At 55.5% G+C, this 27736-nt stretch overlaps 1 protein-coding gene across 2 annotated transcripts in view; it reads left to right on the top strand.

The window, feature by feature from the left end:
- Positions 1-21506, top strand: part of ANGPT4 (angiopoietin 4) — a 40818-nt gene extending 19312 nt beyond the window's left edge. Inside the window, exons 2-9 of one of the 2 annotated variants that reach the window (XM_019458921.2) lie at positions 3945-4100; positions 5532-5653; positions 8441-8673; positions 10756-10871; positions 13456-13557; positions 15075-15241; positions 19698-19828; positions 20669-21506. In XM_019458921.2, the coding sequence (XP_019314466.2) occupies positions 3945-4100; positions 5532-5653; positions 8441-8673; positions 10756-10871; positions 13456-13557; positions 15075-15241; positions 19698-19828; positions 20669-20829 (1188 nt within the window). In that variant the 3' untranslated portion in view covers positions 20830-21506. The remainder of the gene's footprint in view (positions 1-3944; positions 4101-5531; positions 5654-8440; positions 8674-10755; positions 10872-13455; positions 13558-15074; positions 15242-19697; positions 19829-20668) is intronic. The other variant, XM_053890373.1, reaches the window with a different exon arrangement.
- Positions 21507-27736: the final 6230 nt, after the last annotated feature.

The following is a 27736-nucleotide window of genomic DNA, read 5'->3' as shown; positions in this document are numbered from 1 at the left end:
GCATGGCCATAATGGGCCCATCTGGCCCACATTACCCATCCTAGGACCCATGCTGGTGGGTGGGTGTGGTAAATTGGGTGATGGGCCCCAGCTGTGGGTGGCCTTTGCCCCACCCAGCCACTCGCAGCCACAGGACAAGTGTGGGACCAGTGCGGGTACTTAGGGAACTCCTGTCACTTGAGATGACCCCAAGCTACCGTGAGTCCCCAGCTCAGCTCTGCAGGCCCGAAGAAGGCCCTGGGCCAGGAGTCAGGGAACCTAGACCACCAGGTAGTGACCTTGGGCCAGTGTTCCGGGCCTCAGTTTGTCCGTCTGCAAATGAGAGGCTTGAGGGGAGACTCCCGAGAAAGTCTGAACGGGCTCTTTATCTGCCTGGAGCTGAAGCTCAGGGTCTGGTCGTCTGCGTTTGAAACCAGGGTCCCCGAGGTCTGTGACTCATGGGAGAGTGCGTGTGAGAGCAGCCTCAGGATAGCTCGGCCTCGTCTACGCACCCTGGGGTGCCCCAGCAGCCATGCATCAGCAATCCCAGGCGATAGAGGCAGGGCGGGGAAGCTGACTGGTGGGGAAGTGAGCAGATTCCAAACTCGCATCGGGATCTCGGTAGCCAGAACCCACTAGGGGACTGACTGCAGCAGACAAGAAAAAGAGAAGCGAGGAGGAGGAGGTCTGGGTTTGAGGCCAGCTGCCAAGATGGGAAAGATGGAGAAGGGGGGTGGGGGGCAGGGAGGCTGGCTTGCAGAGGGGAGTGGTGGGGGATGCCGAGACAGGGCAGTGGGGGTTGAGGGACCGAGGGTTCCATGGCGGGTGTTTTTGCTTGAGATGCTCGTTAGAAGCCCACGTGGGGACGGTGAGCTGGTGGCACACGGAGGGGAGAAGTCTGGGGGGGGAGACGGAGCCAGTGTCGTCGGCACGTGACCGTCCCGGGCCCAGCCAGAGCACCTGCAGCAGGCACTGAGGCGCCTGGGCCCCCGTCCGCTTTGACATCCGGTCTTGGGTGAAGCTAACGGATCCCTTTTCAGAGCGATACTTTTATTTATTTATTTATTTGTTTGTTTATTTTTAATTTTTTTTTAATGTTTATTTAGTTTTGAGAGAGACAGAGACAGAGCATGAGCAGGGGAGGGGCAGAGAGAGAGAGGGAGACACAGACTCCGAAGCAGGCTCCAGGCTCTGAGCCATCAGCACAGAGCCCGACGCGGGGCTCGAACTCACAGACCGTGAGGTCATGACCTGTGCTGAAGTCGGACGCTCAACCGACTGAGCCACCCAGGCGCCCCCAGAGCGATACTTTTAAATGCATAAAATAAAAGCATCCGAACGCCCAGCGATCTTGCCATTGCGGTCAAAATACTCAATATTAGATCTGTGCTACGGTTGTAGCTTTGTCCAGTGGTGGGCCCGAGGATGTCCGTCTTTCTGAGGTCCCAATGAGCAGAAACAGAATTTAAGATACTGTACCGCCTGCACTGTGGTATGGAAATATTGGTGATTTCTAGGGGTTAATGGAGGGGCGGGATGAGCTAAGAGTGCTATGGTTTGTGGCCCATGTTTGTCATCGAAGGAAATGCCAAATTTTACTTACAGGTTAGCAAAGTTCGTGGGCCCCCCTGAATTCTCTTTGCAGACCCTGTGGTCCCCACTAAGGACCCCTGACCTAGGGAGAGAACATGCAGAGAGACTAAGGCCCAGAACTGGGCTGAGAGCCCCCAGCATGTAGAAGCCTGGTAAAGGAGGGGGCAGAGCGGGGGTGACCACGGATAGGACAGCTAGAAGAAAGGAGCATCTGAAAAGTGTTTCCAGAACGCGGGTGTGGCCATCTAGGCTAACTGCTGCTGAGGGGGAGAGTAAGAGGCCATGGAAGGGTCCCTCCATCCAGGAGATGATGACCAGGCGGGTTAAGGAGGGAAGGGGGAGGGAGGGCAGAGAGCACCGAATTCAACAGTCTGGGTTATATTTGTTTTTCTTGAACATGGCAAATACACAGACTGCCTTGTATTATTCCTTAAGCTTTCTTGTATGCACACCATAATAATATTGTTAATGTTTTTAGAGGCGAGGGTGGTCATGGAGGCAAGGAAACGGAGGAGCTTGTTGAAGAAGTTTTGCTGTTGAGGGGACCGGAGAAATTGGAGACGCAGTTGGAGGGACTGTGGGGTCAAGAATTTGTTTTTAGATGGAAGCGGTTGGATCACGCTTGTGTGTTACAGGGAACAGTGGGGCGGGGCAGGGTGGGGGTGGGGTGCTGATGATGCAGGGAAGGAAGGAACGGGCCAATATGACGAAGACTTGAGAGGCTCCCATGTGCCCGTCTCCCTGGTCCTCAGTCCCTTTTGTGACTGCCACCCCAGTTCTCACACTTGAGCAGCAGATTCACCTGGGCGGCTGGGCGCCACCCCAGAATGTCTGACTCGGTAGGTCTGGGGTGGGACCTAGAAATTTGCATTTTTAACAAGCTCCAAGGGCCACACTTTGAGAACCCCTGCGGTAGTCAATACCAGCACCACCCACATGCGCCCCCTCCAGGATCTGATGTTGCACTACAAGGGCACGCACTCCAAAATCACAGTGGGGAGGGGGGGATTGGGAAGGGGGGGAGAGCAGGAGAGGGGGGCGGCAGGGGGCTGGGGGCAGGGAAAGGGGCAGACTGTTAAGATGCAAGAGGGGAGAAGAGACCGAGGAGGAAGCAGCCAGAGCCTGCCTGCCCCCACTCCAGCCAAGGTCACCACCCCTCCCTGGGGAATGCCTGTCTTCCCAGGGATCCTGGGAGCTGCCCTGCCAGACCTCCTGGAAGACTAAGTGAGAGGGCAAGGGACGCAGCCAGGGCCAGGGGGTAGGGATGATGGCCAGAGGCCAGGATGTGTGCAGAATGAAGAGAGAATAGAGGAGGGGCGCCAGCTCTCTGCCTGCGGGCACCGAGCCCTGAGAACACGCTGTTCACCTTTGCAACTTGATCCTGGTCTCATGCCAGACCAGCTTCAACTGCTCTTGGGAAAGAGATTAGCCCGTGGGATCCCAGAACATCCTAGCTGAGAGAACCCTTGGAGACTGTCCGGTTCAGTCCATTTGGCAGATGGAGGGGAGCAGAAAATAGAAAAGTCCAACTTGATGGATAGACCTGCAAACTCTCCTGCAGGGAAGGATACATCCCCACTCCCTGATGGCTGGGTAATGGGCATGACATTGGGGGCTATTCTCTGACCCTTGTAGCTCCCCTTTTTCTACCAATTCATTGAACACATATTTATTGAGTGCCTACTGTGCACTAAGCATTGTGCTAGACACAGAGATAATGGTTGAGGAAGACCAAGTCTCCGGCTTCATGGAATTGACATTCCAAGGGTAAAGCAGACAATTGACAGATAAATATGTAATACAAAGTCGGGGAGTCATAAGTGGTAGGAAGAGACCTGAAGTGACACGAGGGAGTGAGGCATGTAGATGGGGATGAGATGGAGGGAGTTTCCAGGCAGAGGGAACAGCATGTGCAAAGGCCCTGAGGCAGTGGTATGCTTGCTGTGTTGGAGGGATGTCACAGAGGCCAGTGATCTGGAGCAGGGTGAGGGAGAGGACTGGGAGACGAAATCAGAGCGGCAACAGAAGGCTGGATCATGGAGGAAGCTGAAGTCATAGGGAGGACTTTGGCTTTTCCTCTAAGATAGGAATTCTGGGAGGGTTTCTTTCTAGCAGAGGAGGAATTGGACTTGACTTAGGTTTAACAAGATCCCTCTGGCTGCTGAGTAGAGGATGGCTTGTGCATGGGACCTGGATGGAGGCAGAGAGGCCAGGGAGGAAGCTCCTGGGATGGTCCAGGTGAGAGGTTAGGGTGGCCCGGCCTGGCAGAGAGGCCTCCCATGGTTGCTCTTTGCCCTTCACGGAGACGCAGGAAGGGACAGGAGCCTTCCTCCAGCCCTTACCCATGACCCCAGCCCACGGTCTCCCCACAGCTAGAAAGGTACATCCAGATGAACTTGAGGTCAGAGCTGGCACAGGTCCAACAGCACATGGTCCAGAACCAGACGGCCACCATGCTGGAGCTAGGCACCAGCCTCTTGAACCAGACCACGGCCCAGACCCGCAAGCTGACTGATGTGGAGGCTCAGGTATGGAGGGCGAGCAGGTGGCGTGGGGGGAGGGGGAGGGGGGAGGCTGTGGCCAGCCGGGCCGGCTCACAGCCCAGGTCATCTTGCCTCGGCCTCTTTCCCTGGCTCAGGTCTGGGCCTCCTCTGGGCCTGTAGCACCCTGGGCCCCTTCCCTGATGAGCCGGTTACAAAACACTCTGAGCACCAGGCCACGAGCCCTGGGGGCAGACACCGGGTGTGGTGCTTCTGCCTCTGTGACTCCAGGGACACTCCAGGTCTGCGCTGGGCACTGGGATGAGCCCTCAGGGGGCTCAGAGGGCTCCGGGGAGAGATGGCTAATAAACAATTCACTCAACCTCAAGAGCAAAGGAAGGGGAGGGAGGGAGCAAACACATAAACGGGAGAGTAAGTGAATGGATAAAAAGATCGAATGACAAATAGGCATGTGTCCGTTGAATCCCTACTATGCGCAGGCACTGTTGGAGATGCCCGGTTCCGGGTTATAGCAGTAAATGAAACAGGCATGCATCCCGACCCTTGTGGACCTCCCTTTCCAATGACCACCAGGGAAATGAACAGGAAGAATAACTTGCATGTGTCAGGGGGTGACCGTGTCCAGGAGAAAACAGCCTGGGCAGGAGAGAGGGAGGGCGCGCTAGGGTGCAGGGATGGCTTGCGAGTTTAGACGGTGAAGCCAGGAAGGCACTGCGGAGAAGGTAGGATGGGAGCCAGGCTTACTCAGAGAAGGCCCAGCGGGGGGACGGGGCCGGCAAGCTCCAGGAACATCAGGGTGGTCAGTGTGGCTGGAACGACCAGGGGGAGAGGGGTGGGCAAGGGTTCAGAGAGAGGCACCGGGGGCAGACGACATCGCGGGGCACTGAAGGCCATGGCGAGGACTGGGACTGTTCCACTGTGTGCTGTGGGAGCCACAGGAAGATTCGGAGCAGGTGGGTCGCATTTTTAAAAGGCCGCCTTGGGCTGCTCAGCAGAGAAAGGACACTATGGGACATTGGGTGGGAACAGGGAGCCCTGTGAGGAGGTTGGCACAGGACGCAGGGTGAGAGACGACAAAGGCCAAGACCGGAGTGGGGGCCGTGGAGGGGCAGGGAATGGTCAGATGGCCATCTGGAAGGTGGATCTGACAGGACTTGGTGATAGATTAGATTGGGGTGGGGAGGGGGTGCTCAAGGGCGACTCCTCCTGGGCCCTGAGCAGCCAGAAGAACGGAACTGTCATGTGCAGTGATGGGGAAGAGCAAACTCAGAAGGCAGATCATAAACTCAGGGCCTGTGAGTGAGCGAAGTGAGCGACCGTAGAAACTAACTGCAGGGAGGATAGAAATAGGTCAGCGAGTTTCTGGAATGGCAGAGCCCCCGGGCAGGTGGACGGCGGCCGAGGCGCGTTCCCGCAGGGCTCGCGTAGCCCCCTACCCCTTCCTGTTTGCCGGGACAGGTCCTGAACCAGACGTCGCGAATGGAGATCCAGCTCCTGGAGACTTCGCTGTCCACCAACAAGCTGGAGAAACAGCTGCTACTGCAGGGTCACGAGCTGCACCGGCTGCAGGGCCGCAACAAGTGGGCACCAGCATCCTGGCACGGGGCGGGGGACAGGGCTGGGGGGCGAGGGCCAGCCCGGGACCCACATGGGGTTGGGACCCAGGGTGGGCGCCGGGGCCGGGGCCGGGGCGGGGGCCAGGGTTGGAAGCTGGACTTGGGCTAGTACCTTGGACAGGGGCGGGGGCCAGAGCTGGGGCCCCGGGGTTAGGACTGACATGAGGGAACACTTGGGCGGCTCAGGCTGGAGCCAGAGCTGGGGTAAGGATGGAAACCAGGGTTGGAGTCCAGACTGAAGCTGGGAGAAAAGCTGGGCCCTGGGGCTGGGCTGAGGTTGGGCTGGGGGCCCAGCAGGCACCCCTGGGTGGAGACGGGAGACAGGCATTTCCCTGGGGGCTCAGGACGCCCTGATTCTTTCTCCATTCCTTCCTTTTTTTCCTTTCCTTCTCCCTTCCTTTCTTCCTTCCTTCCTTAGGCAGAGAAACTGGCATCTGAGGCTGATTTCATCTTGGTTTCGAACTGAGTGGAGAAAAACTGTCAAGGTCAGGGTGCCGGAGGAGGCAAAACCCACACACTGACGCAGCCACCCGCTTCTGTACAGGGGGAGATGTTACAGTGTTACAGTTGCTTGCACGCCGGTCACAATAAGGACCTAAGGCTCATCCGGGTCTCTCTGATCTGCGTACAGCTAATGCTAGTTTGTCCACTTTCTTATTCCTACTCTGCCACTCCAAGGTGGGGCAGGCCAGGGACTGGGACAGTCTGAATGGGCACTGTCTAGAAATCCGTGTAGAGGGAGGATATCACCAATATGCTATATTGGCCCATGGAGACAGCTAAATTTCTAGAACCCGAGTGTGCCCCCGTTTTTTTCTCTTCCTATGGCATACTTTGGGGTTCGGCGGGGGGGAATTCCTTCTGCCTCGGCTAGACTCATTGTGCTAGTCTGGAGAATGGGTTGGCATAACCTTACAGATAGGAGAATGTCTCCCTCCTATCCCCATCCCTTAGCCAGCCACCCACCCATGGCAGAGGTAACCGCTCTCCCTGGCTTTGTGTGTGTGTGTGTGTGTGTGTGTGTGTGCATCCTTTCATTCATTCAATCACCAGTCATTTTTTGAGCTCTTACCACATGTGAGACACTGTTCCAGACACTGGGGGGTACAGAAGTGAACACCAGACAGAAATCCCTGTCCCCCAGCGGACATTCTGTAAGCTGACATTCGGGGGTTTCTTATGGATATGTAAACAAATATATCCCTTTTTTTTATCCTTCTTGATCCCAAATGGAGCGTCCAGCTCTTTTTTCCAAGTATCCCGGAAACCGTTCCCTCATTGCATGTTGCTCGTTCTTTTCTCCAACTGGATAACGTTCCACCTCATGGCTGTGCCCACCCTAATTTTCCCGCATCCCCAGCGAATGGGCAGTAAGGTTGTTGTTTCCTGTCTTTCTCTACTCTTCAATGTGAGGCGGTGAATAATGTCCCCGTACCTCGCTGCACACACACACGTGAGCCAGCCTGCAGGCGAAAATGCCAGAAGTGGAAGAGTTGAGTCAAAAGCGTTTTTATTTTTTTAAAACTCTTCTTTTTTTTTTTAAACCCGTGCCAAAAACGCTCCACGCTTGTTATATCGCCAGACAATAGAGACCCGTATAAAATGAAAGGGAAAGTCGGTTCCCTCCACCCGCCTCCTCTCTTCCTCCTCTCCATCACCATCCGCTCCAGCTAGCTCTCTCGCTTGGCAGGAGTAACGAGGCTTCGTGGATTTTCTTTCACTTTCTCTGCAAACACAGGCACCACCGTGTCCTTCCACGTGCCTCTCTAAGCCTTTTCCTATAAGTTCACGGGTCTCCCTCTGCATTTACAGCAATACCTTTTTCCTTCCTCTGTTTGGTCACCCACACGTGGGGCTGGACGAGATGCACTCGTGTCCAGAGCGCAGTCCCGCTCAGGTCCTGGGCATCTTTCCAATTCCGCCCAGATGCGCTCTGCCTCCAGAGCATTTCCAGGGACGGAGACAGCACAGGCCCAGCCGGCCCTGGCTGCTGGGCATTCAGGCCCTTCGTTTTTCTCTATTATAACCGATCCCCCAAGGGGCACTCCTGCCCATGCTCCCTAGAGGTTACCTCCTGGGAGTGGACTGCTAGGTCAAAGGGCAGGCATACTGTGGACTTGATAAGGACATCCTTATCAAGGCTGGCATTGATATCAAAAGCTTTGATATCAAAGCTATCATTCCTGGCACTTCCTTCCACCCCCACCTCTCTCTCTCTCTCTCTTTATTTCAATTTTATTTCGTATTTTATTTTGAGAGAGAGAGCAGGGGAGGGGCAGACAGACAGGGAGAGAGAGGGAATCCCAAGCAGGCTCCAGCGCAGTGCAGAGCCCCACGAGGGGCTGGATCCCAGGAACCCGGTAATCGTGACCAGAGCAGAGATCAAGAGTCAGGGGCTTAAGGACTGAGCCACCCAGGCGCCCCCGCCACCACCACCCCTTTCTTCTCTGGACCCCGATCCATCCATCTTCTTCCAGAGCCAGGTCTCCGGTCTCTCTTTCCTCCCCTCCTCGCTCTCTGCTGCCGGGGGGGGGGGGGGGGGGGGGGGGGGGGGGGGGGGGGGGGGGGGCACGCCCCCCCCCCCCACCTCCCCGGGGCTGTGTAACTCTGGGCAGGCGCCCCACCTCTCTGAGCCTCCTTACCGATCTGTTAGGGGAGTGCCCCCCGCCCCCAGGGCCCCGGGGACGAGCCCTCGAGTGTGACCTCGTGGCGGGGACAGCGGGCTGACGCGCGTGCGCCCCCGCCCCGCAGCGCGCTGGAGACGAGGGTGCAGGCCCTGGAGACGCAACAGCAGGCGGAGCTGGCTTCTCTCCGCGGCGAGAAGGAGCGGCTGCGGCGGCTGCTGGGCCGCCAGAGCGGCGCCCTCGCGGGCCTGGAGCGCAGCCTGCGCGCCGCCAGCAGCAACTCGAGCCTCCTGCAGCGCCAACAGCGCCAACTGCTGGAGTCCGTGCAGCGCCTGGTGCGAGTCGTGGCCCAGGGCCCGGGTGAGCGAGGGGGCGCCTGGTGCGGTGCGGGAGGAGGGCAGGGGAGGGGAGGGAGATCCTGCTTACCCTCCCGCTTCGCTGGAAGCCACTGCGGGCAAGGCCCGTCCCCTCTCCCGGCACCTGGGAGATAGAAATGACAACGAAGACTAACAACGAACGAGGAGCACGAGAGTCCTAGGAGGAGCCAAGGCAGATGCCACCCCCTAACTCCATGAGTGACCTTGGGCATGTCCCTCTCTTGGCCTCAGTTTCGCCATCTATTTGTGAAAGTGATAACAATAATAAGGATTCCCCCAGCCCAGACGCATAAGTTTGGGTTCCAGGATCCACCCGACACCCTCACTTGCTTCGGCTTGCCCCACCCTTCCCCCAGCCTCAGTTTCCCTATCTGTAGAGTGGACAGATTGGACTCAGTGTTCCCCAAGGCCTTCTCTCGCCCTGTTGCCCTCGTCCCTAAACCCAGGAGAGCCCCACAGAAGTGAGGAGGCATCTCTGGCCCTGGCTGCTGAGAGGGGAGATCAAGGCCGGGGTCGGTTCTCACTGACTCCTTCTGAGGGGGCCCGCTTGGGGTGGCCGAGACCCTGCTGGTTTCAGCTTGAGTCACTCAGTCAGCAGAACCCTAACTGAGCACCCACTGTGTGCCAGCAATGCAGCTGACATTTCCAGACCACAGAAAACCTAAAAGGCAGGGCTGAGGAGAAAGAACACCAACCTGAGGACAGTCAGGAGCCGTGGGAAGGTTTTTACACCCAGCGGGACTATGTTTTAGGAAGCTCAGTTGGAACCGGGCAGTGGAGAACGGCTGGGTGGGAGGGAAAGACGGAGGAACGTGTTTCTACTCCTTGCAGGATCAGCACGGCAGGAGGCCGGGGAACCTTTAAGGCACAAGGAATCCAGCCGGAGTGACGCGTTCCAGGCACTAAGGCTGGCAGCGATTTAGGACCAGAGGATGGCACCAGGGCTCTAAGTGGGGCAGGCCCTGCTGGGTTTGAGGGATGTGAGGCCCCAAGGAAGCCACGGGCAGAAGTGGAGTCCTTCCAAACCATGAGATGTGGAGGGACCCGAACGCATCACTGGCTTGTGCCATAGCCCTGGCAGTGACACTGCCTAAATTAGTCCCACGTGTGGGTCTGTTGTAGCTCAGCCCCAGATACAGGCCCGGGCCCGGCGCCTCTGCCCGCGGGCTCACCGCTAACCCAGTCTCCAGCTGTGATCCGGTGTCTGCTTGCCAGGCTGGGTAGGAGGTTGTGCTGGGCGCCTGACCTCAGGCACCCTTTGCCCAAACGCCCTGTGCCCCTGCCCTGCTGTCACCAGAGAAGGGCACCGTGGGGTTGTGCCTCCTACCGAAGGGCGCTCTAAGGACTCCTTCGTAAGACCTAGAGACAGGGAAGGCTCTGCCCATGCCCCCAGCTATGTGCCCTTGACCCAGTTACCTTTCCCTTAGCCCTCGGTTGAGGGGGACGTGCCTCACCGGGGTTCCGACCCCAGTTACCTCTCCCGGAAGACCCTAGCAGCCTCATCTGCGGCCTCCCTGGTTTGAGTCTTATCCCCTGCAGTCTCCGTTCCACGCTTTAGCCGGAGCCCTCTTCCTCCGCACAGTCTGGGTTCCTTCCTCACCCTGGCATCTGAGGCTGACCTGGCGCCTGCTGAAACTCAACCGCATTTCTCGTTCCTCTCTGAACGTCCCTGTGCCAGCCTCGCCCTGCTCCCGTCAAGTTCGTCAGACAGCCAGAGCTCTCTCTGGCTCAGCTCTGGTCTCATGGTGTGGGTCATTTCGCCTCCCTGGCCTCCACCACCTTCCCACATCACCCCATCCCTGGCACACGCCAGGACTGTTCCCACCTTGGAGCCCCCCCACGCGCTGTTCCCTCTGCCTGGAACATTTTCCCCTTCTCCTAGGTGATCCTGCTCCTTATCCAGACCCCAGCTCGCTCCCCTCCTCTAGGAAACTTTCTCAGGTCTGATACCTCTCCCTGTCCCCAGCATCTCCCAACCCGGAACCCGGCAGGAAGTAGGGCTCACCTGGCCCCTTCCCTCTCTCCTTAGCTTACCTCCAATTGCTTTTGCGTTGTCACATTGCAGCCTCCGTGAGGGCAGCTGAGCAGGTGTTCCAGGACTGTGCAGAGATCCAACGCTTCGGGGCCAACGCCAGTGGCGTCTACACCATCCACGTGGCCAATATGACGGAGCCCAGGAAGGTTAGGGGACTCCCTGGGGGCTGAGGTTAGCGGAGGGTGTTGAGCCAAGGGGCTCCCTGACAGGTCACCGCCTCCCCCCGCCCCAGTCAGCTTCAGGCCTTGTCCAACATCTGAGATACCAGAGAAGGTGGGATGACCCTACCTTCGGGAGCCTCCAAGGGAGTCAGAGGTCAGAATGTGGGGGTTAAAGCAGAAGTTCCCAGAGCTGGAAGTACATCCTTCTGCATCTTCTCCAGAGACGCTTTTAGTTGGAATGGCAGAAAACAGTTCTGTGTTGGTTAAGGTCATGCTGGCTGTGGGGCGCCTGGGTGGCTCAGCTGGTTATAAGCATCTGACTTCAGCTCAGGTCACGATCTCACAGTTCTGAGTTCAAGCCCCACGTCGGGCTCTGTGCGGACAGCTCGGAGCCTGGAGCCTGCTTCGGACTCTGTGTCTCCTTCTCTCTCTCTCTGCCACGTCCCCGTTCGCACTCTGTCCCTCTCTCTCTCTCTCTGTCTCTCTCTCTCAAAAATAAACAAACATCAAAAAAATTTTTAATTGAAAAAAAAAGGTAATGCTGGCTGAAACCGCAAACAAACGTTGAAAATCCAGGGGCTTAACACAAAGAAGTTTATTTCTAGTTTAAAAAAAAATTTTTTTAATGTTTATTTTTGAGAGAGAGAGCGAGAGCGAGCAGGGGTAGGGGAGGGGCAGAGAGAGAGGGAGACACAGAATCCGAAGCAGGCTCCAGGCTCTGAGCTGTCCGCACAGAGCCCGGGGTGGGGCTCCAACCCACAAACCGTGAGATCATGACCTGAGCAGAAGTCGGGCGCTTAACTGACTGAGTCACCCAAGCGCCCCACAAAGAGGCTTATTTCTAATTTACATATAGTCCAGTTGAATGCAGGTGTGGGGGCTCTGCTGCACGTGGGAAATGAGGGACCAGGGCCAATAGAGACCCCACCATCTCCAGTGAGTGTCTTCAGTGAATGTTGCCCTGGGCTTTGGAGGTCCACTTATGAGATGGATGAGGGGTCGAGGGGAAGTGTGGATATCAGGAGGGAGGGTTTGGAAGCCAGGCCCAGAAGTAAAAGAGTATGGAGAACAAGTAGTCAGTCTTTGCACTTCCTAATTCCCTTTTCAATTTTCTTTGACTTCCTATAATATATATATATTATATACATTTATATATGTTTGTTTCCGGGCCGTCTTTAACACTTCACACACACCTGCTAAACTCCTCTTTTAACAAAGAGATCAGGCCCTCGATGTCTAGCTAGAATTTCATGTTTTCGTTACATTTATTTTTACAATTATTTGACTAAAAGCAAGTGTTACTAGTGTTCGATTTGTGGTACTGATAAGATTTCCTTCTGAAATACATTTCATCTAAGTATTTAAGTTTTTTTTTTTTAAGGGACACTACTTTTTAGGTAAATATTCTATATGAAATTAGGTTCATTCTATATGAAATTCAGCTATGGTGAAATTCTGTGAGGCAAAAGAGCTGGGCTCAGATCTCAGCGTAATTTAGTCTCACTTGCCTCGAGAAAGCCCCTTCTCCTCTCTGGACCTCAGTTTCCCTTACTGTACCCTCCGCTACTCCCACAACAAATGCCACTGTCGCCTCTCCCTGAGCAGGCTTCTACTTTCTAAGAGCCGCTCCCTTCACTGCCATTTCCACTTGTCTGCCTGTCACATCATCGTCCAAAGCCCTGTTCCAATGCTACCTCCTCTGAGAAGCCTTCCGGGTTTGCCCAGTGACTCCTTCTTAGGAGCTCTTCTTGTGGCTGCCCAAATGTTCATAACCGATAGTCTGCCTGCCCCATCATAGCAGCCAGGCATATCCTCCAGACCAAGCCAGCCCTGAGGGTTGATTGATCTCTGACGCGTCTCTGTCACCTAGTATGGGACCAGGGACCAAGTGTGTCTTCACTGAACATTGAACATGTACTGAACTGGCTGGAAGAATAATACGAACAAAGATTAGGCTGAAAGAAGAGATTATGATGGATGGTGAGCTCTTTGAGAGAAAGACTCTTTCTGTCTTATCCATACTGGCACCTCCCATACTTTGAATGGAGCTTGGTATATAGCAGATGCTCAGAAAACATTTGCCCGCTGAATGTAATAACATTTCCTGAGTCTACGCCGTGTGCCAAGCATGTTACACCTGTCAGCATTTAATCCTTACCACAACCTCGCAATAATAGCGGGGGAAAAGCCTCCGTTTACTTAGTTCCCAATATGCCCAGACTCTTTTCTTTGGATGACTCATTATACATAGTTCTTGCATCAAGCCAACTTGCAGGTGAGAAACTGAGGCACAAAGAGGTTAAGGTTTTAACACTTACATTTTACAAACGAGGAAAGGAAGGCTCTGAGAGGACAATCACTTGTCCACGACTTTAGAAAAAATGATGACACTAAGTGGGAAATGTGAACCTGGATATTTCTGATGCCCTTGACCACCAGGCTCACCTGTTGCTCTGTGAAACTGTCAGCCAAATCAAAATGGGGCTGGTCCAGAGCTGCTTCTGACATCTTCCAAGGGCTTCCAACTCCCCCCCCCCAACCACCACCACTACCACCCAATTCCTTCCAGGTGTTCTGTGACATGGAGGCCAATGGAGGCGGGTGGACTCTCATCCAGCGCCGTGAGAATGGCAGTGTGAATTTCCAGCGGAACTGGAGAGATTACAAACAGGTAACACTGCTGAAGGGGCTTTTCAGCCCTGAAACTGGGGCAAGGGGGTTGTAGGCAGGGCACTGGTTTGCCTTCAACCCTCCCCGGGCGGGCGGGGGGGGGGGGGGGAGGGGGAATCAACCCACCTAAAACCAACCACCTTCAAACAGATTTTCCTAGTGCACATTCACTGTCAAGGACTCCGTCACCTGAAATTGAACCTTCTTTTTGCAGGTTCTGACATCTATCCTAAAAATAAAAGTTTAACTTTATTTTTTTTATTTGTGTAAAGATTATACATACATATTGCTTTAAAAAAATTTTTTTAAGAATACAAAAATGGAACAGAAAAAAGTAGTCTCCCCTGCCTACCCCTGACTGCGTTGCTTAAATGAATGTCCTTATCTTTGCACATATATATAATCACATTTTCAGGAGAGATTCTTTAATGTGGAATTGCTGGCTCAAAGACCCAGTGCATTTTACAAGATGAGAAGTAGTGCCCTAGTGTCTTCCAAGTTGTAAATTAACTTTTGAGTAAAGAACTTTTGGCAAGCTGGCTTAAAAGCTCTTAAAGTTTCCACAAGCAAAAGAAATAGAAGAAGGTATGTGGAAATGCAACAATATCATTAGTTGTGGCTGCGTACTGTTCATTTGACCAGCACTTAAAAATAAATACCAAATTAAGATATGAGTGTCCTTGAGCCAATTGAGTTTTAAACAAGTATTAAAATGGCAAAAAAGAAAGGGGATGCTCAGACACAGAAATACACAAGAGCACTGAATACTAACAGACTAATCGGCAGCGAGGCAGGACGGAAGTGGGGAGTGGGGTTTAGGTGTGCCCCTGTCCTTGGTGCTGAATTATTATTCGGGCCGAGGACAGGTTTCTCATCACCCTGGGACACTAACGCGCTTAGCTTTGCATTTCTGTGTTGTTGAAATTTTGCAGGAGTTGCCATGCCACCCAACAAAGGTCGCTCTACAATTTATGCCCCCGATTAAAATCTTTTAATGTTTTGTTGCGGTCCAACACACATGCAGCTAAGTGCACAAATCTTAAAAGCGGAAGATACTCAGTGGGTTTTTACCTGTGTGTTCACCGACGTGCCCACCATTCAAAGCTGGATATACAGCACTGCCAGCACCACAGAAGCCCCTCTGGTGCCCCCCTGTGCCTCCTCGTGCCCCAGTCAATACTCCCCCAAAAGGTAGTTGCCATTCTGACTTCTAGCACGACGGATTCATTTTGCCTGTTCTGAAACTCCACAGAAATGTGATTTCAGTTATTTTTAACAGAATTTACCCAGTTTTACAAAAATCTTGGGTTTTTTTTTTTTTTTTTTTTTTTTTTTTGCTCTAGGAGGTGGAGAACTCCCATCCCCAGGCCTGCCCACACTGTACTTTATGGACTTGGTCATTAGGCAAAGTGGTTTTGGATTAAGTGGCCCTGGAGCCCGGCCCAGCCCAGCTCCTCGGCCAGGGGCACGGCCTCCCATCGCAGCATGAAGCCCACCCCCACCCTTCACTCCCCACAGGGCTTCGGCGACCCGGCAGGGGAGCACTGGCTGGGCAATGAGGTGATGCACCAGCTCACTGGACGCACAGCCTACTCTCTGCGTGTGGAGCTGCAAGACTGGGAAGGCAACGAAGCCTACGCTCAGTATGAGCATTTCCAGCTGGGCAGCGAGGGGCAGCTGTACAGGTGGGCTCGGGGCCCAGGCTGGTGGGCGGGCTGGGGTCCCGGGCTAGTGGCTGTAGAGTCCGCACCAAGGGTCAATCCCTGGGCGTCTCCTGTTCCTACCATCTGTCCCCCATTTGGGCGCACGTCACGGGATCTGGAGGCGGGCGGTTAACACTCAGCACGTCCCGGCCACTGGGTGGGGTGGAGAGACTGTCGCTGACGCTGCCATCCCAGGAGCAGGAAAGGGCCTTCTCAGGTCAGTCACCCCGAGGCAGCCATATTCCTGAGGCCCAGAGCGGGGAGCCCAGCCTGTCCCATGCTGTGGGGTAAGGTAGAAAGGTCCCTGGGCTACGAAACAGGGAACCTGAGCTCCTTCTGGCTCTGTTCCAGCTCGCTTTGTCAATTTGGGCAAGTCAATGTTCTGGCTTGTCTGGACTTCCGCTGCTTAACTGCGGGATGGGCTTAAATATGAGCGTAATGTGAAATCATCAAGGTCTCCCACACCTCCCTCGGCTCGGTTCTTGGCTCTATTTCGGAAAAGAAATGAGCACTTACTGAGCACCTACTCTGTTCCAGGCATATTACTCCATTTAATCCTCCCACAACACGCTAAGGTAAGCATTGCCGCACCTGCTTTACTGATGTGGAAACTGAGGCACACAGCTTAAGTATCCTGCCCCAAGTTACAAGTTAGGTAGAGCTTAGATTTGAACTCAGGTCTCTCTGCTACCAACACCCAGGGTGTTTCTACTACATGATGTTGCCTCTCTGAGAAACTCAGGGTTCTTGAAGATACGACTGGGTCCTGGCTATCTTTGAACCAGGACAGGATTGAAATCATAGACTCCCACTCACAAGTCTGCAAAGGACATCACCTGTCACCTGGGGCTTCATGTGATGCTAGCACATATGCCCCAGCCACCAGCCAGCCAGGCTGGGATGCCTCCACTGACAGGGGAAGTCACTTCCTCCAAAGGAATCGGATGATTCTCCGTCTTCCTGCACTTTAGGTCTAATTCCATCTCAGGCAGCTTTTCAATACTATGCTCCACCCACTCCTTTCTCTTCTTATTAGACGCCCTGGATCCTTCAGCTAAGTTGTTCTGACATCCTCCTTACGGGACCCACCCCAATCTGATAATAGTCCTCCTTAAACAGCCAGGTTCAGAGCTGAATGAACCATGCCCTGGGTCTGGGCGAGGCAAGGGCTAAGCTGGATGGTCCTCTCCCCGCTACTCCTCGAGCTGACCAGGGAGTAACCACAAAACGCTGCCGACTCCTAGTCAAGCCACTAAAGCCAAGGCTTAAGTCCTGACTCCATCCCTATCTCCCTCAGTGATCCCGAAGAAATGCCTCCACTTTCTCATCTGTAAAATGGGTGCCCTAGGTGTACCTACCTTATTCAAAGTGCTATGAAGCTCAAATGAGATACTGCACACCGAGCATTAACACAGTGCCTGGTACTTAGTAAATGCTCAGCAAAGAATATAATTGCTGACCCCGAGGCAGCTGTTCACACACTTGGCTCGCCTGCTCTGTGTGAGTTCACTGCTATTCCTATCCCCATTGCTTCGTTCACAGTCGTGGGTCCTGTGTGTCTGGGGGGTGAGCATGTCCACAGGCAGTCCCACACTCCTGGGAAGACACTAGCTGCCTGTGGGGAACACACAGGGGCATAGAGATGCTTGTGCGAACAGGGAGGACTCCTTGGAGGAGATAATGCCTATAAAGGGTGGGCATCCTCCAGACAAAGAGAGAATAGGAAGGGCACCCCCAGGCAGTGGGGATGTTTTGAAAAAAGGCAGAGAGGGGGTTCCTCCCATCCAGCTGGCCACGGATACCCCAAACCTGAGCAAGTCTCTTTTAAGATCATAAGGAAGAGTCCCTGCTCTTTCAGGAAAGGCTTGGGAGTCTGGGGGGGGGGGGGAGCGAAGGGGGCAGCGGGGGGGGGGGGGGAGGGGTGGCACGGAGATCCTAGAAAACAGAGGGAGATGTGGAAACTGCCAGAGAAGAGCCAAGGGGAGAGTGACAGAACAGATGCTGGTCCCCGTGCCCCCACCGTAGGGTCAGCTGGCGGCTGAGGTGGGGAGGATCCCCACAGGGAAGCCCAGAGGCAGGGAAGCATAGGCATCAGGGGCGGGAAGGCCACCCTTATTTGTCAGACACAATAATGAGGGCCTTCTAGAGCCTGACTAAGGCACATGCGTAAGCCTGCAAGAGAAAGTGGCCCACAGGGAGGGAGGAAGCAGGAGGCACGGCCAAGGCACAGGCACATGCCCCCCAAAGGTGCCCACACACCCAGATCTGATTACAAGTGCGAGATACACAGAGATACGCAAGGGCGGGCACAGACACACGTGCACATGTGGAGGGGCTCACCACACCTCTGGGGCACACACGTAGGCCTACAGAGCGCACAGACTCACACAAGCGCATCGCTACACAAGCAAGCACAGACACGTGCAGCGGTGCTTTGCAGAAGCCCTCACAGGTAACACGCGCGCAATTCCAGACACAAAGGCAGATTCCACCATAGATACTGACACACAGACTCAGAACACACGCACACATATGCGCGCAGGCACGCACAACGGTATCCAAACGCTCACAACTGTAGATGCACAGACCCACCCACAGATCCACGGACACGTGGAAAACACACCTTGTGTGCCTAACTTGGGGATACCCGGAGGCCTGTGTGTTTGAGTTCCCCAGGCTTGAGCCATGCACATGTTCGAGATGGGTCTCAGCACTGAGTCACGTGGGGCATCCTGGTCCCCGACTTGAGAATTCCCCGGGGGTCACGAGATCCCCATTCTGGCGCCCACGGGGGAGGGGAAGGGAGGCAGAGACTGAGCTGAGGACTTGGAGACAGTAGGGAGGCCAGTGCTGCTGGAGTAACCCCCGTGAGGCCCATCGGCTTTGTCCAGCCCCGATTCTACCCAGCTCAGACTGAATGTCACCCCGAACCTCAGCCAGAGCCCCAAGCCTGACCTTGAACTGACATCGCTGAAGCCTCAAGGGGAGCCTATAATAGCCACAAAGAGAAGCTGGGACTATATGAAGCCATGGGCCAACCTGTCTGTCCCCACCCCCGAGAGCCCTGGCCAGATGGGCCTCTTTCCGGGGTGGGGGGGCTACAACACCAGTCAGGCGAGCCCTGGGTTGCATGTTTAAGGGCACAGTTAGAGCTTCACGGTTAGAGCATCTGGCCCCGAGGGCCATGCCCCTGCCTCACCACAGACAGGCAGAGCCCATGGTGGGAAGTGCAGGGACCGAGCCAGGCCACGTGCCCAAGCCCCACATTTCCTCCTGATCCCACAAGGGGGCATCTCCCAGGCCCTGCCCTGGGGGAACCAGAGCTTCCCTGAGCTTCCCTGGCCGCCTCTGGTGTCCATTTTCCTCCACCCGTAGGACCTTCTTCATCGTCCTCAGACCAGGTCCCCACCTGCGTTGCCTGTGCTACAAGCACGAAACACTCTCTCCAACCAGGCTGAGCAGGAGCCCGTGCCAGCCACATGCCAAGGGCTGGGAACACAGGGACACATGACAGCCAGCCCTCAACGTGCTGAGTATTTACTGCATGCCCGCCCTGCTCTGCACTCATCACACGCCGAAGTCTTGCCACCGCAATAACCAGACCAGGGCGCCACTGTTAATATTACCGTTATTAGCATTTTAGCAGATGACGAAACTGAAGCTGACAGGTGACGCAGGCTGCCCGAGGTCATGCCGCCGCAGAATGACAGAGCGGGGATTCGAACCTAGGCATTCTGTCCCCCAGAGCTCATGGTCGTAATCACCATGCAGGCCTGAACATGCCCAAGAGGATCTCACAGCCTGGCAGAGAAATAGAAACCCTCCCCAGCGGGCTGCGGATGTGCAAGTCACAGGGCTGGGGCTGCCCCGGGGCACAGAGCCGTGTGGGCTGGTGTGGTCAGGGAAGGCTTCCTGAAGGTGGCAGGGCGGTCAGCTGGCGAGGGAAATGCACCGGGCTGGCATCTGGCTCTCACCCTCTTCCGTTCTGAGGCCCGGGGCAGGCTCCTCAGGTTCTTGGGCTCTGTTTCTTCGTCTGCAAACTGGAACCAATAGGGTGTTGCGAGGACTGAGCAAGAATGAGTTAACCCATATGAAGCGCTTGGAACGATGCCCAGGGCACAGTAGCCGTTCAAAAAAACGTTAGCCATCACCTTCATTCTCGTCATTTTGATCCCTCTCACTCTTGTCCGAGACTCAGGGTCGGTGAGATGAGGGAGGCCTGGCCCACAGTGGGTGCTGTTCCCGGGGAGACAGCAGGCAGGGAGGGTAATCCAGGGGCAGGGATGGCCGAAGCACCCTAGGCTGGGGTGCCCCTCACCCCAGAACAACCGGAGAGGTGCCCCCGCCTAGGACCAAGCCTCCTGGGGAGGTCGTTCTTTAACCAGCCCCATCCTCACTCTGGACCCCTCTCCCATCACCACCTCCCGGTGGCCTCCAGGCTTTCTCTGAGCGGATACAGCGGCTCAGCAGGGCGCCAGAGCAGCCTGGTCCTGCAAGGCACCAACTTCAGCACCCGTGATGCAGACAACGACAACTGCCTCTGCAAGTGTGCCCAGATGCTGTCTGGAGGTGGGTGCCAGTGGGCTCAAGCCCCGCTCACCCACAGGCTCACTTGGCTGGACACCCCCATTTCCTCCCCACCCCCGGGCGGGCCTGGCTGTGCCCTATCCGCCCCTTCCCCCACCAAGTCCTCAAGGTTCCCTCAGGGTCTTGCCTCATCCTGACACAGGCACCACCAGTTTTCGCCTGAGACTGGGGGGTGGGGTCCTAACCCCAGGCCTGAGAACCCACTCCCCCCCAGGCCGAGCAGGACCAAGATGGGGAGACGTGGGCAGAGGGACAAGAGGGGCAGCTCCCCACCAAGGCCTGGCTCAGGCAGTGCTCCTGGGCGTGGGGGACACAGGTCAGAAAGCAGGAGATGGGGTGAGTAGGAGGGGCAGAGATAGGAGGAGAGACCTCCTGAGACACAGAGACAGAGATAAGAGAGACATCAGGACATAGAGACACAGAGCAGTGAACACAGAGAGTCCCACGGGAACAGAAGTCCAGAGGGAGACATGGAGAGACGATGTGCAGACCACAGAAAGACAGATGGACACATTGTGTGAGAGACAGACCCCGAAAGGCAGGGCAACAGAGACCAAAGGGAGAGACAGAGGCACCAGGGCCCCACAGAGAGACGGACACAAGCTCAGGGACCATCAAGGTGCCGTCCCCCAGAGGCCACGGGCTGAGCGGAAGGTCCGGGACTCTCCCTCCCATCCTGGTGCCCCTCCCACCCTGTCCATCTCCTGCCAGCTGGCTCCCTGGAGGAGGCAGCAGCCCTGATCGGTCCCCAGGGTAGAGGGCTGCCCTCGGCCCCCTGGCTGGCCCCTACCTCCCCAAAGCGTCTTCCTCTCCCTCCACCAGGATGGTGGTTTGATGCCTGCGGCCTCTCAAATCTCAATGGTATCTACTACCCGGCTCACCATCACGTGCGCAAGCTCAACGGCATCCGCTGGCACTACTTCCAAGGCCCCAGCTACTCGCTGCGGGCCACCCGCATGATGGTGCGTCCCGTGGGCGTCTAATAAGCAGCGACACCCGGACGCTGGACCCACACGAAGAGCCGGGACTCGGTATTCCCTGAACGAGCTGGATCCAAACACGGGACACAGTGCCAGGGTATGATCCTGGACACCCGGGCCCCCCCTGGGCCAGGCCTCCTTGCCCGGGAGTCCAGAGGATCTGCTGCCTCCCTGTTCTCCTCAAGTTGTGACATGATGGTGGGTGGCGGGGGAGGGGGGGGGATCTGACTCTATAGTATCCCTCTTTCCTCTTCCCTTCTGTCTCCGGCAGGGGTCCCCTGCCAGCTTGAGGGTCCCAATACCCTGAATGAGCGGAGAGCAAACTTAACTTAGGTCCTCAAAGAAATATACGAGTACAGTCCACTTCTCCCAGGCCCCAGCATCTGAAGGCCAGACCTGGCCTCTCGGGGGCTTCAGAAGATCTAAGGGGCATTCCTTTACCGCCAGCATGTCCTCGAATATGTTCCAGAGAGAATATCTCAGGCGCCCCTCAAAAAGTACCTGGGGTCAAGTGAGGGAGGGAAACACCCAGTTAAATCAACGTGAACAGGCATTCTTAGCTGCAGGACCTGTCAGGGCCTTTAATGTGGTCATATGCCTTTTGACTGCCTGTGAAGGAGTTAGAATGGGCAGCTTTCTCCAAATGTCCTTATTTGAAAACAGGCCTTGTTGATCGCAGAGCATCTCTCGGGGCTGCAGATGCCCTTGGGAAAAGTTGGTCAAATGTGACAGGATGGGGACCCCGAGCTCCACCGCTACACCCCCGCCTGCACCCACTCTTTCTGGCTACAAGAGCCACAGCGATGGCCCCGAACAGCCCTTAAAAACAACCGGAAGCAGCTTTGGGTCAAAGAAGACACACTCCACCCCTCAAGAAGGGTCTAGAACGAAGTTTCCGATCTGTGCTCTGGGCCGGGGTCCTGCCAGGCTCCGTCTGGAGCCTTTTCAGAAATCTGAAAAGCCAGATTTCTGCCCGGAGGCTGCCCTCTCAGCACTCCCTGTCACCCTAGCTCACCTCAGCTCACGTTCACAGGCTGTTGGGGACCGTCCACTCCGCCTCGAGCAGGACCCCAATCTTCAGGTCCAGATCCTTCCAGCCTCCAAGCTGAGACCCTAACCCTCTCCTCCCACCTGATCCAACAGTGCTGCCACCCGCAGCTAGGGGGTTGCGGGAGGTGGGGGTGGGGGGCAGAGCAAGCCTTCGCCTGGGTCCGAGAGACCAGGGGCTCCTCGTGAACTTCCTTCGGAGGACAGGGTCAGAGAGGGGCCACCCACCCCCTCACTGTGTCACCCTCCTCAGTTCTGACGAGGCCATCATAGTCCTGCCATCTTTGGCCAACACCCAGGCCAGCCCAGACCAACCTGCTCTTCCCTTAAGGGTATGCTCTGTCTTCAGAAGGTCTTCTGCTGGATGGGGCTGGGGTGGTGGAAAACCCACCTTGTCCCCCTGCCCTTGGGTCCCCGCTCAGCCGAGCCCCTGAGCAAACCCCGCGCAGATGCAAGCTCATCTCTTTAGAAACAACAAAGGATATGGTTGCCAATGGGGGCATTTCAGGCGAGGGTGGGAAAGGACGGCGGGCAGGGTGCTGCTCAGAAGCCTCACGTGGCCTTACACCGCATTTGCTCGGTAGGCCTTTGTTTAACATCCGCTGTGGGCAGGGCTCTGGAGTGGGAGGGACCTGCTCCAGCTCTTGGACTTGAGGCCAGTGGCTCAGCCTCTCGAGGCCTCGGTTATCTTGTCTGTGAAACAGAGATGAAGCTCCCTCCTGGCTGGGCTGTGGCAAGGAGGCGATGAAAGGATGTACGTCAACTCTGTAACAGAGCCTGGCACGAGCAGGTGCCTAATAAACGTTAGTTCCCAGAGAGGTAAACGGGGTGAGGAAATCCACCCCTAGGGCGGGCCCCCGCTCCTTCCGGGCCCAGGCAAGGTGAGCATGTGTTCCTGAATCCATGGCATTTATTTGTGTACTGCTGAGCTTAGCGGCTAGGTGTGCTGGAGATGGGGTGGAGGCAAAGCTGTGAGCCCCACGGACAGACTCTGGGGTGGTGAAGGCCCACATCGCCGTCTACACTCGCTTTCTGAAAAAGGCCAGGCTGATTTAGGTTACCCTCAGATACCTGTTCTTAAATAGTCATGCTTCCTTCCTACCTTCCTCCCTCCTCCATGCCAGGACTCTCCAGCACAAGGGATAGAAAGCTTATCCTAAGGAAGGGATTGACTCTCATACCGGGAAGTCTAGGGATGGATTCAGGCAGGGCTAGATCTAGGAGCTCAAATGATGTCTCTTCACCGTTCAGTCCTGCACCTGCTACGTTGACTTTACTCTCAGTCAGGTTTTCTCCTGACAGGTGGCTCCAGCAGCCCTGGGCTGGTGGCCTCCCAGCTGAGCATCCCTAAGACAGTTTCCCTGTCCCCGTGATTCCAGCAAGGGCATGATTTTCTCCAGCCAGGACTGGTCCTTTAGTGCCCATCTTTGTACTTATCACTGTGAGTCTGATTGACCAGACCTGGGGCACCCAATCAGGCCTGGAACCAGGGCTGGGGTCAGTGCCACCCAAGTCATGTGGACTAGCAGTTTCCAGGCACTGTTTCCGGAAGCAGCAATGCTGGACAGGCTAGAACCAGCAATCACTTTTCCACCATCCATCTCTCTGACTCCCATTTCCCTTCTCTCCATCTCTGCCCCCCTCCTGGCCCCCCTCCCCCCAACGCCTGGTCCCAGGCTCCATCTCATCCCCGGGTTGGCCCAGGACACAGCTGTGTCCCGCCCGGGGTTGTCAGACCCTGGTTCGCTGTCCCGGCTGTGTCCCTGGAGCAGAGTCTCTGGCCCTCTCTGAGCCTCTGTTTCCCATTTGTACAATAAGGACAGAGGACCTGCCGACCTCTAGAAGTCCCCTGACAGCGATGCTGACCCACAGTGTCCTGTCCTGCAGACGGGACCAATGGAAGGACACTGGGCAGCCCAAGGGCCCTATGGGGGCATGGCTGGTGTGGCCCTGGCCCTGGCTGGGTCTCCTGGGGGCCACCACCCATAGGAACTGGCTTCAGGGATACCTGAATCTGCATTCATAGGGCCCTTGAATTCAGATTCTGAGCCTATGCAGAATCATATCCAGAATCACCTCTTCCTATATCAGATCGGCATTCTCCCCATCTTAGTCATGAGTAAATTAGAGCCCAGAGAGGGAAAGGATTTCATCCAAGGTGGCACAGCCAATCACCACCTCCAGTGCACCTTCCATCTATGAGCTGCCTCCCTCATCCAGGCCTCTCTGAGGCATCCTGACACCAACCACAAAACTGCTGGGGGAGTGTCCCCTCCACTTATGTCAAGCACCAAAGGAACTTTCTGGAAAGCTCTCCAAGACAAGAGCTTTTATCACTGGTACCTGATAGGTCCCGGTGGAGCCAGACAGGCAGATTGCATTGTTCCCAAGATCTCTGCATGTCCCCGGCGAAAGCAGTTTCCACGCTGAGGGAGAGAGTTGACTGGGCACCCCAGAGATGACAGCCATGGCCGAGGTAAAAGGTGGCCCTTTGCAGGGAGGAAGGGAACAGCTAGCATCAGGATGGCTTGTCTTGGTGGCTGGGGGGACTGACCCCATTTCCCAGATCCCCACCCCCACCCCCCGCCCCGGTGTCTGTGTGAGTCTTCACCTCTTGCATTTAAAGATGCTTCAGAAAGCTAACGGCATTGCGTTGGCAACAACGGCATGGGCATCTTTTGATGGAGCAGTGCTTTGGAGAATGGAGTCTGGTCCAGGCCACGTCCAGGATAAATGTGTCACTTCCCTGTGTTAGATTCACAAGGAGTTGCTCAACTGAGGTTCTCGTGGGTCCTGAGGTCAGGGATGTCCAATGGCCTTTAGCATCGGACACATTCCTGCCTTACCCCGTGAGATCTCCTGGAGCCTCCCTTTCTCCCATCTGCACAGTGGGGAGAGTAGAGTCGGGTACACAGGGAAATCGTGCAAATTCCATGTGATGGTGGACACCCAGGCCTGGAATATTCGCTCACGTATTTATCCATTCATGTATAGATTCATTTATGCACACAGCGTGTATGGGTCAAGGCCAGCCTGCGTGATGGGGGTGGACCAAACAAGACAGTCATGTGCTCACAGAACTGAACAGCCTAGAGAGAGAGACAGGCCCAAACCCAAATTTTTTTTTTTTTAGTTTGTAAAACTAAATTGACAATAGATGGCAAGTAAAGAAAATAAACAGGAGGCAGAAACAGATCGCAGAGGGTCCAGCTTCCGGCGATCAGGGAAAGCCCTCTCTGAAGAGGTAGTGCCTAAAGTGGGGACTAACTAACACAGTGAGAAAGAGGCAGCCAGGGAACGGTAAGTTCACTAGGGGGAACAGTCATTGCAAAGGCCCTGAGGTGACCATGAGGAACTGCAAGGGAGCCAGGGTGGCTGAGACCGCAGTGAGCAAGGGGGAGCGGGGTGGGGCTGAGTTCCCCCCCGCCGGCACTTACATCAGAGATCACTCCTCCCCGCAGTGCCCACCAAGGACTGAACCCAGCCACCACTCTGCCTGAGTCTCTGTGGAGCTGGCGCAAATTCCTGCCTCTCTCTAGACCTCAGTTTCCCAGTCTGTGAAATACAGGAGCGGGATCACCTCTGTCTGAAAGTCACCCAGACCCAGTTATTGTATAAATCTGAGTCAAGGGTCTGGTTGTGTCCACTGCCCTGCACGGGGTGCCAGTGGGGGAGTCAGAAGAAGGAAGAGAAAATAAGGGACTTGCCCTCAGGCTAGATGGGAACTTGGGAGTGTCTCCCACACAGGGTCAACCAGGGGGAACTTGGGTGGGAGCACAGGGCGCTGACTGCCTGCCTCCCCCATGCTGGTTTTACGTGCACCATCTCTGAATCCTGGTGGGTTCTGGTATTACCCCATTTTACAGATGTGGAAACAGAGACCCATGGAAGTAAAATGCCTTGCCTATGGTCATACGGTGACTTAGGGTACAAGCCAGGCTGATGTAGCAGAAAGACCCCAAAATTCAGTGAGTTAAATATTTTTCCTCCCTGTGAGTCGAGCTGATCAGTCCATGGCCGGGGATCAGCTCTGCCAACCTCAACCACAGCTTCCCTCTCAGGCCAGGGGAGCTTCACCCAAAGGTGCAGGGAGGGAAACCATCTGTGCAGCACCGCTTCCCCTCCAGAACCTCCCCCTCTCACCCCAGACTTCTCTTTTGCTCAGAATATCCCAGCGGTCTCCCTATAGGGCTCCATCTCCGGGTTTGCTTCCTCCTGGCCTACAGTCATGCCATTTCCCCTGCCTGAAACCTTCGGTAGCTCCCCGGTACCCTGTGCTCACGGCTGGTCACCCCCTAGCTCAGTCCTTCTCCAGCTCTGCCTCTGCTCTGTTCTTAGGCGTTCGGAGGCTTTGGGCCTGATGAATTCCTTCTGAGCAAAGGGTCTCAGGTGGCCATCAGTCTTCCTGGAGGAATCGCCCATGTCCAGTGGACTTTTACGTCCCTCTGGCCTGGAACTCAGGGCCCAGCTTGTGGTGGCTACTCTCTATAAGTCACATAGCGTATTGGTTCAGCCCTCTGGTTCTGCAGAGAGCCGGGCCCTTCTGCTCCTTACAAGGATCATGTAAGAGCCTCCAAAGTCCCTGTGAGGGCCTAGTACATTGCAAGGCACCTAGGACAGAGCCTGTTCATGGTAAGTTGTCTGTGATGTTGTCTCTGATTATTTCCCTATACCAGGCCCCTTAGATTATCCAAAGAAGCCCCTTAATGACCTTATGGGTCATTAAGTACCAATAGGTATCATTATCATCTCTCCCTTTTCCAAACTGGGGAACGGAGACCCGGGAAGTAAAGTCACTTGGCCAGAGTCACACAGTAAGATTTTACAGAGGTAGCTTTGGACCCAGATCACCTGCCCCACAACATGCTTCACCTGGATCTTATGGTCCCTGTGACCAAGGTTAAAGGAAAATTCATAAAAACATAAGCAGTTGCCAAGCTGAAGCCAGCCAGTGCTTGAATCCAACACAGGGACAATAAAGGCCCGCCGTCCCTGCTCGACCCCCTCCAGGGCCGGGACAGGACCTTCCTTCCTGCTTCTGACTTCCCAACTCCATGTCCTGGCTTCCGAACACTTGGCCACAGGCCCACCGCCCCCAAATCTTTTCTGAGTAGGACTTCGCTTTCTTCCTTGTCAACCTCCCTGGCCTCCCCACTGTGGCCTGGGCAGGGGAGGGACAGGGACAGGCCACTTTAATCTGAGCAGCCTGGAAGCCTCCTGGCGGGCTGAGGCCTCTTCCCTCCACCTTCACCTGCCCCTTGGTGTCTGGGAGAGGTGTCAGGACCACATCCGCTCAGGTCTGCCTGTGTCCACAAATCAGAAGACTTGTCCTCTCTGGACCTCACTCTCCTCAACCATAAAATGGGAATGAGCCTCCCGGCCCTGCTTGCTTCACAAAGTTGCCATAAGATTCAAGTAAGATGGTCCCTTCCCTCAACAAGTATTTAGTAACTACTATGTGCCAGGCACTGGGAACACAGCCATGAACAAGACAGAACGACACTTGCTCTAAGGTGCTTATAGTCTGGGGTGGGTGGAAAGAGACAGAACTTCAACAAAAATTAACCAACCTAAAGTACAATGAATGTGGGTTAAAACGACACCAACTAGTTGGGGAAGGCATCCTTATAGGACGAGGAAGAGTTAGGTGAAGAAGAAAAAGAAGGTTCCAGGCAGAGGCAACAGCACATGCAAAGGCCCTGGGGGTGGCCCAGGGGAAAGCTCCAGAGCATTCAGGAAGGGGAAGAAGCCAGAGGTCTGGTAGGGACTGAGGTAGGTGGGCCCTTGAGGGCCAGACGGAGACAACGGGTGACCACACAGAAGATAATGGTCTAAACAGCAGGAAGCCAGTGCCGTGGAGTAA

Source organism: Panthera pardus, unplaced genomic scaffold (genome assembly GCF_024362965.1).
Source record: "Panthera pardus isolate Hobbes unplaced genomic scaffold, ASM2436296v1 HiC_scaffold_25, whole genome shotgun sequence".
Classification (NCBI taxonomy): Eukaryota; Metazoa; Chordata; class Mammalia; order Carnivora; family Felidae; genus Panthera; species Panthera pardus.
Note: the sequence above shows the minus strand (reverse complement) of the source record. Positions and strands in the feature narration are given on the sequence as shown.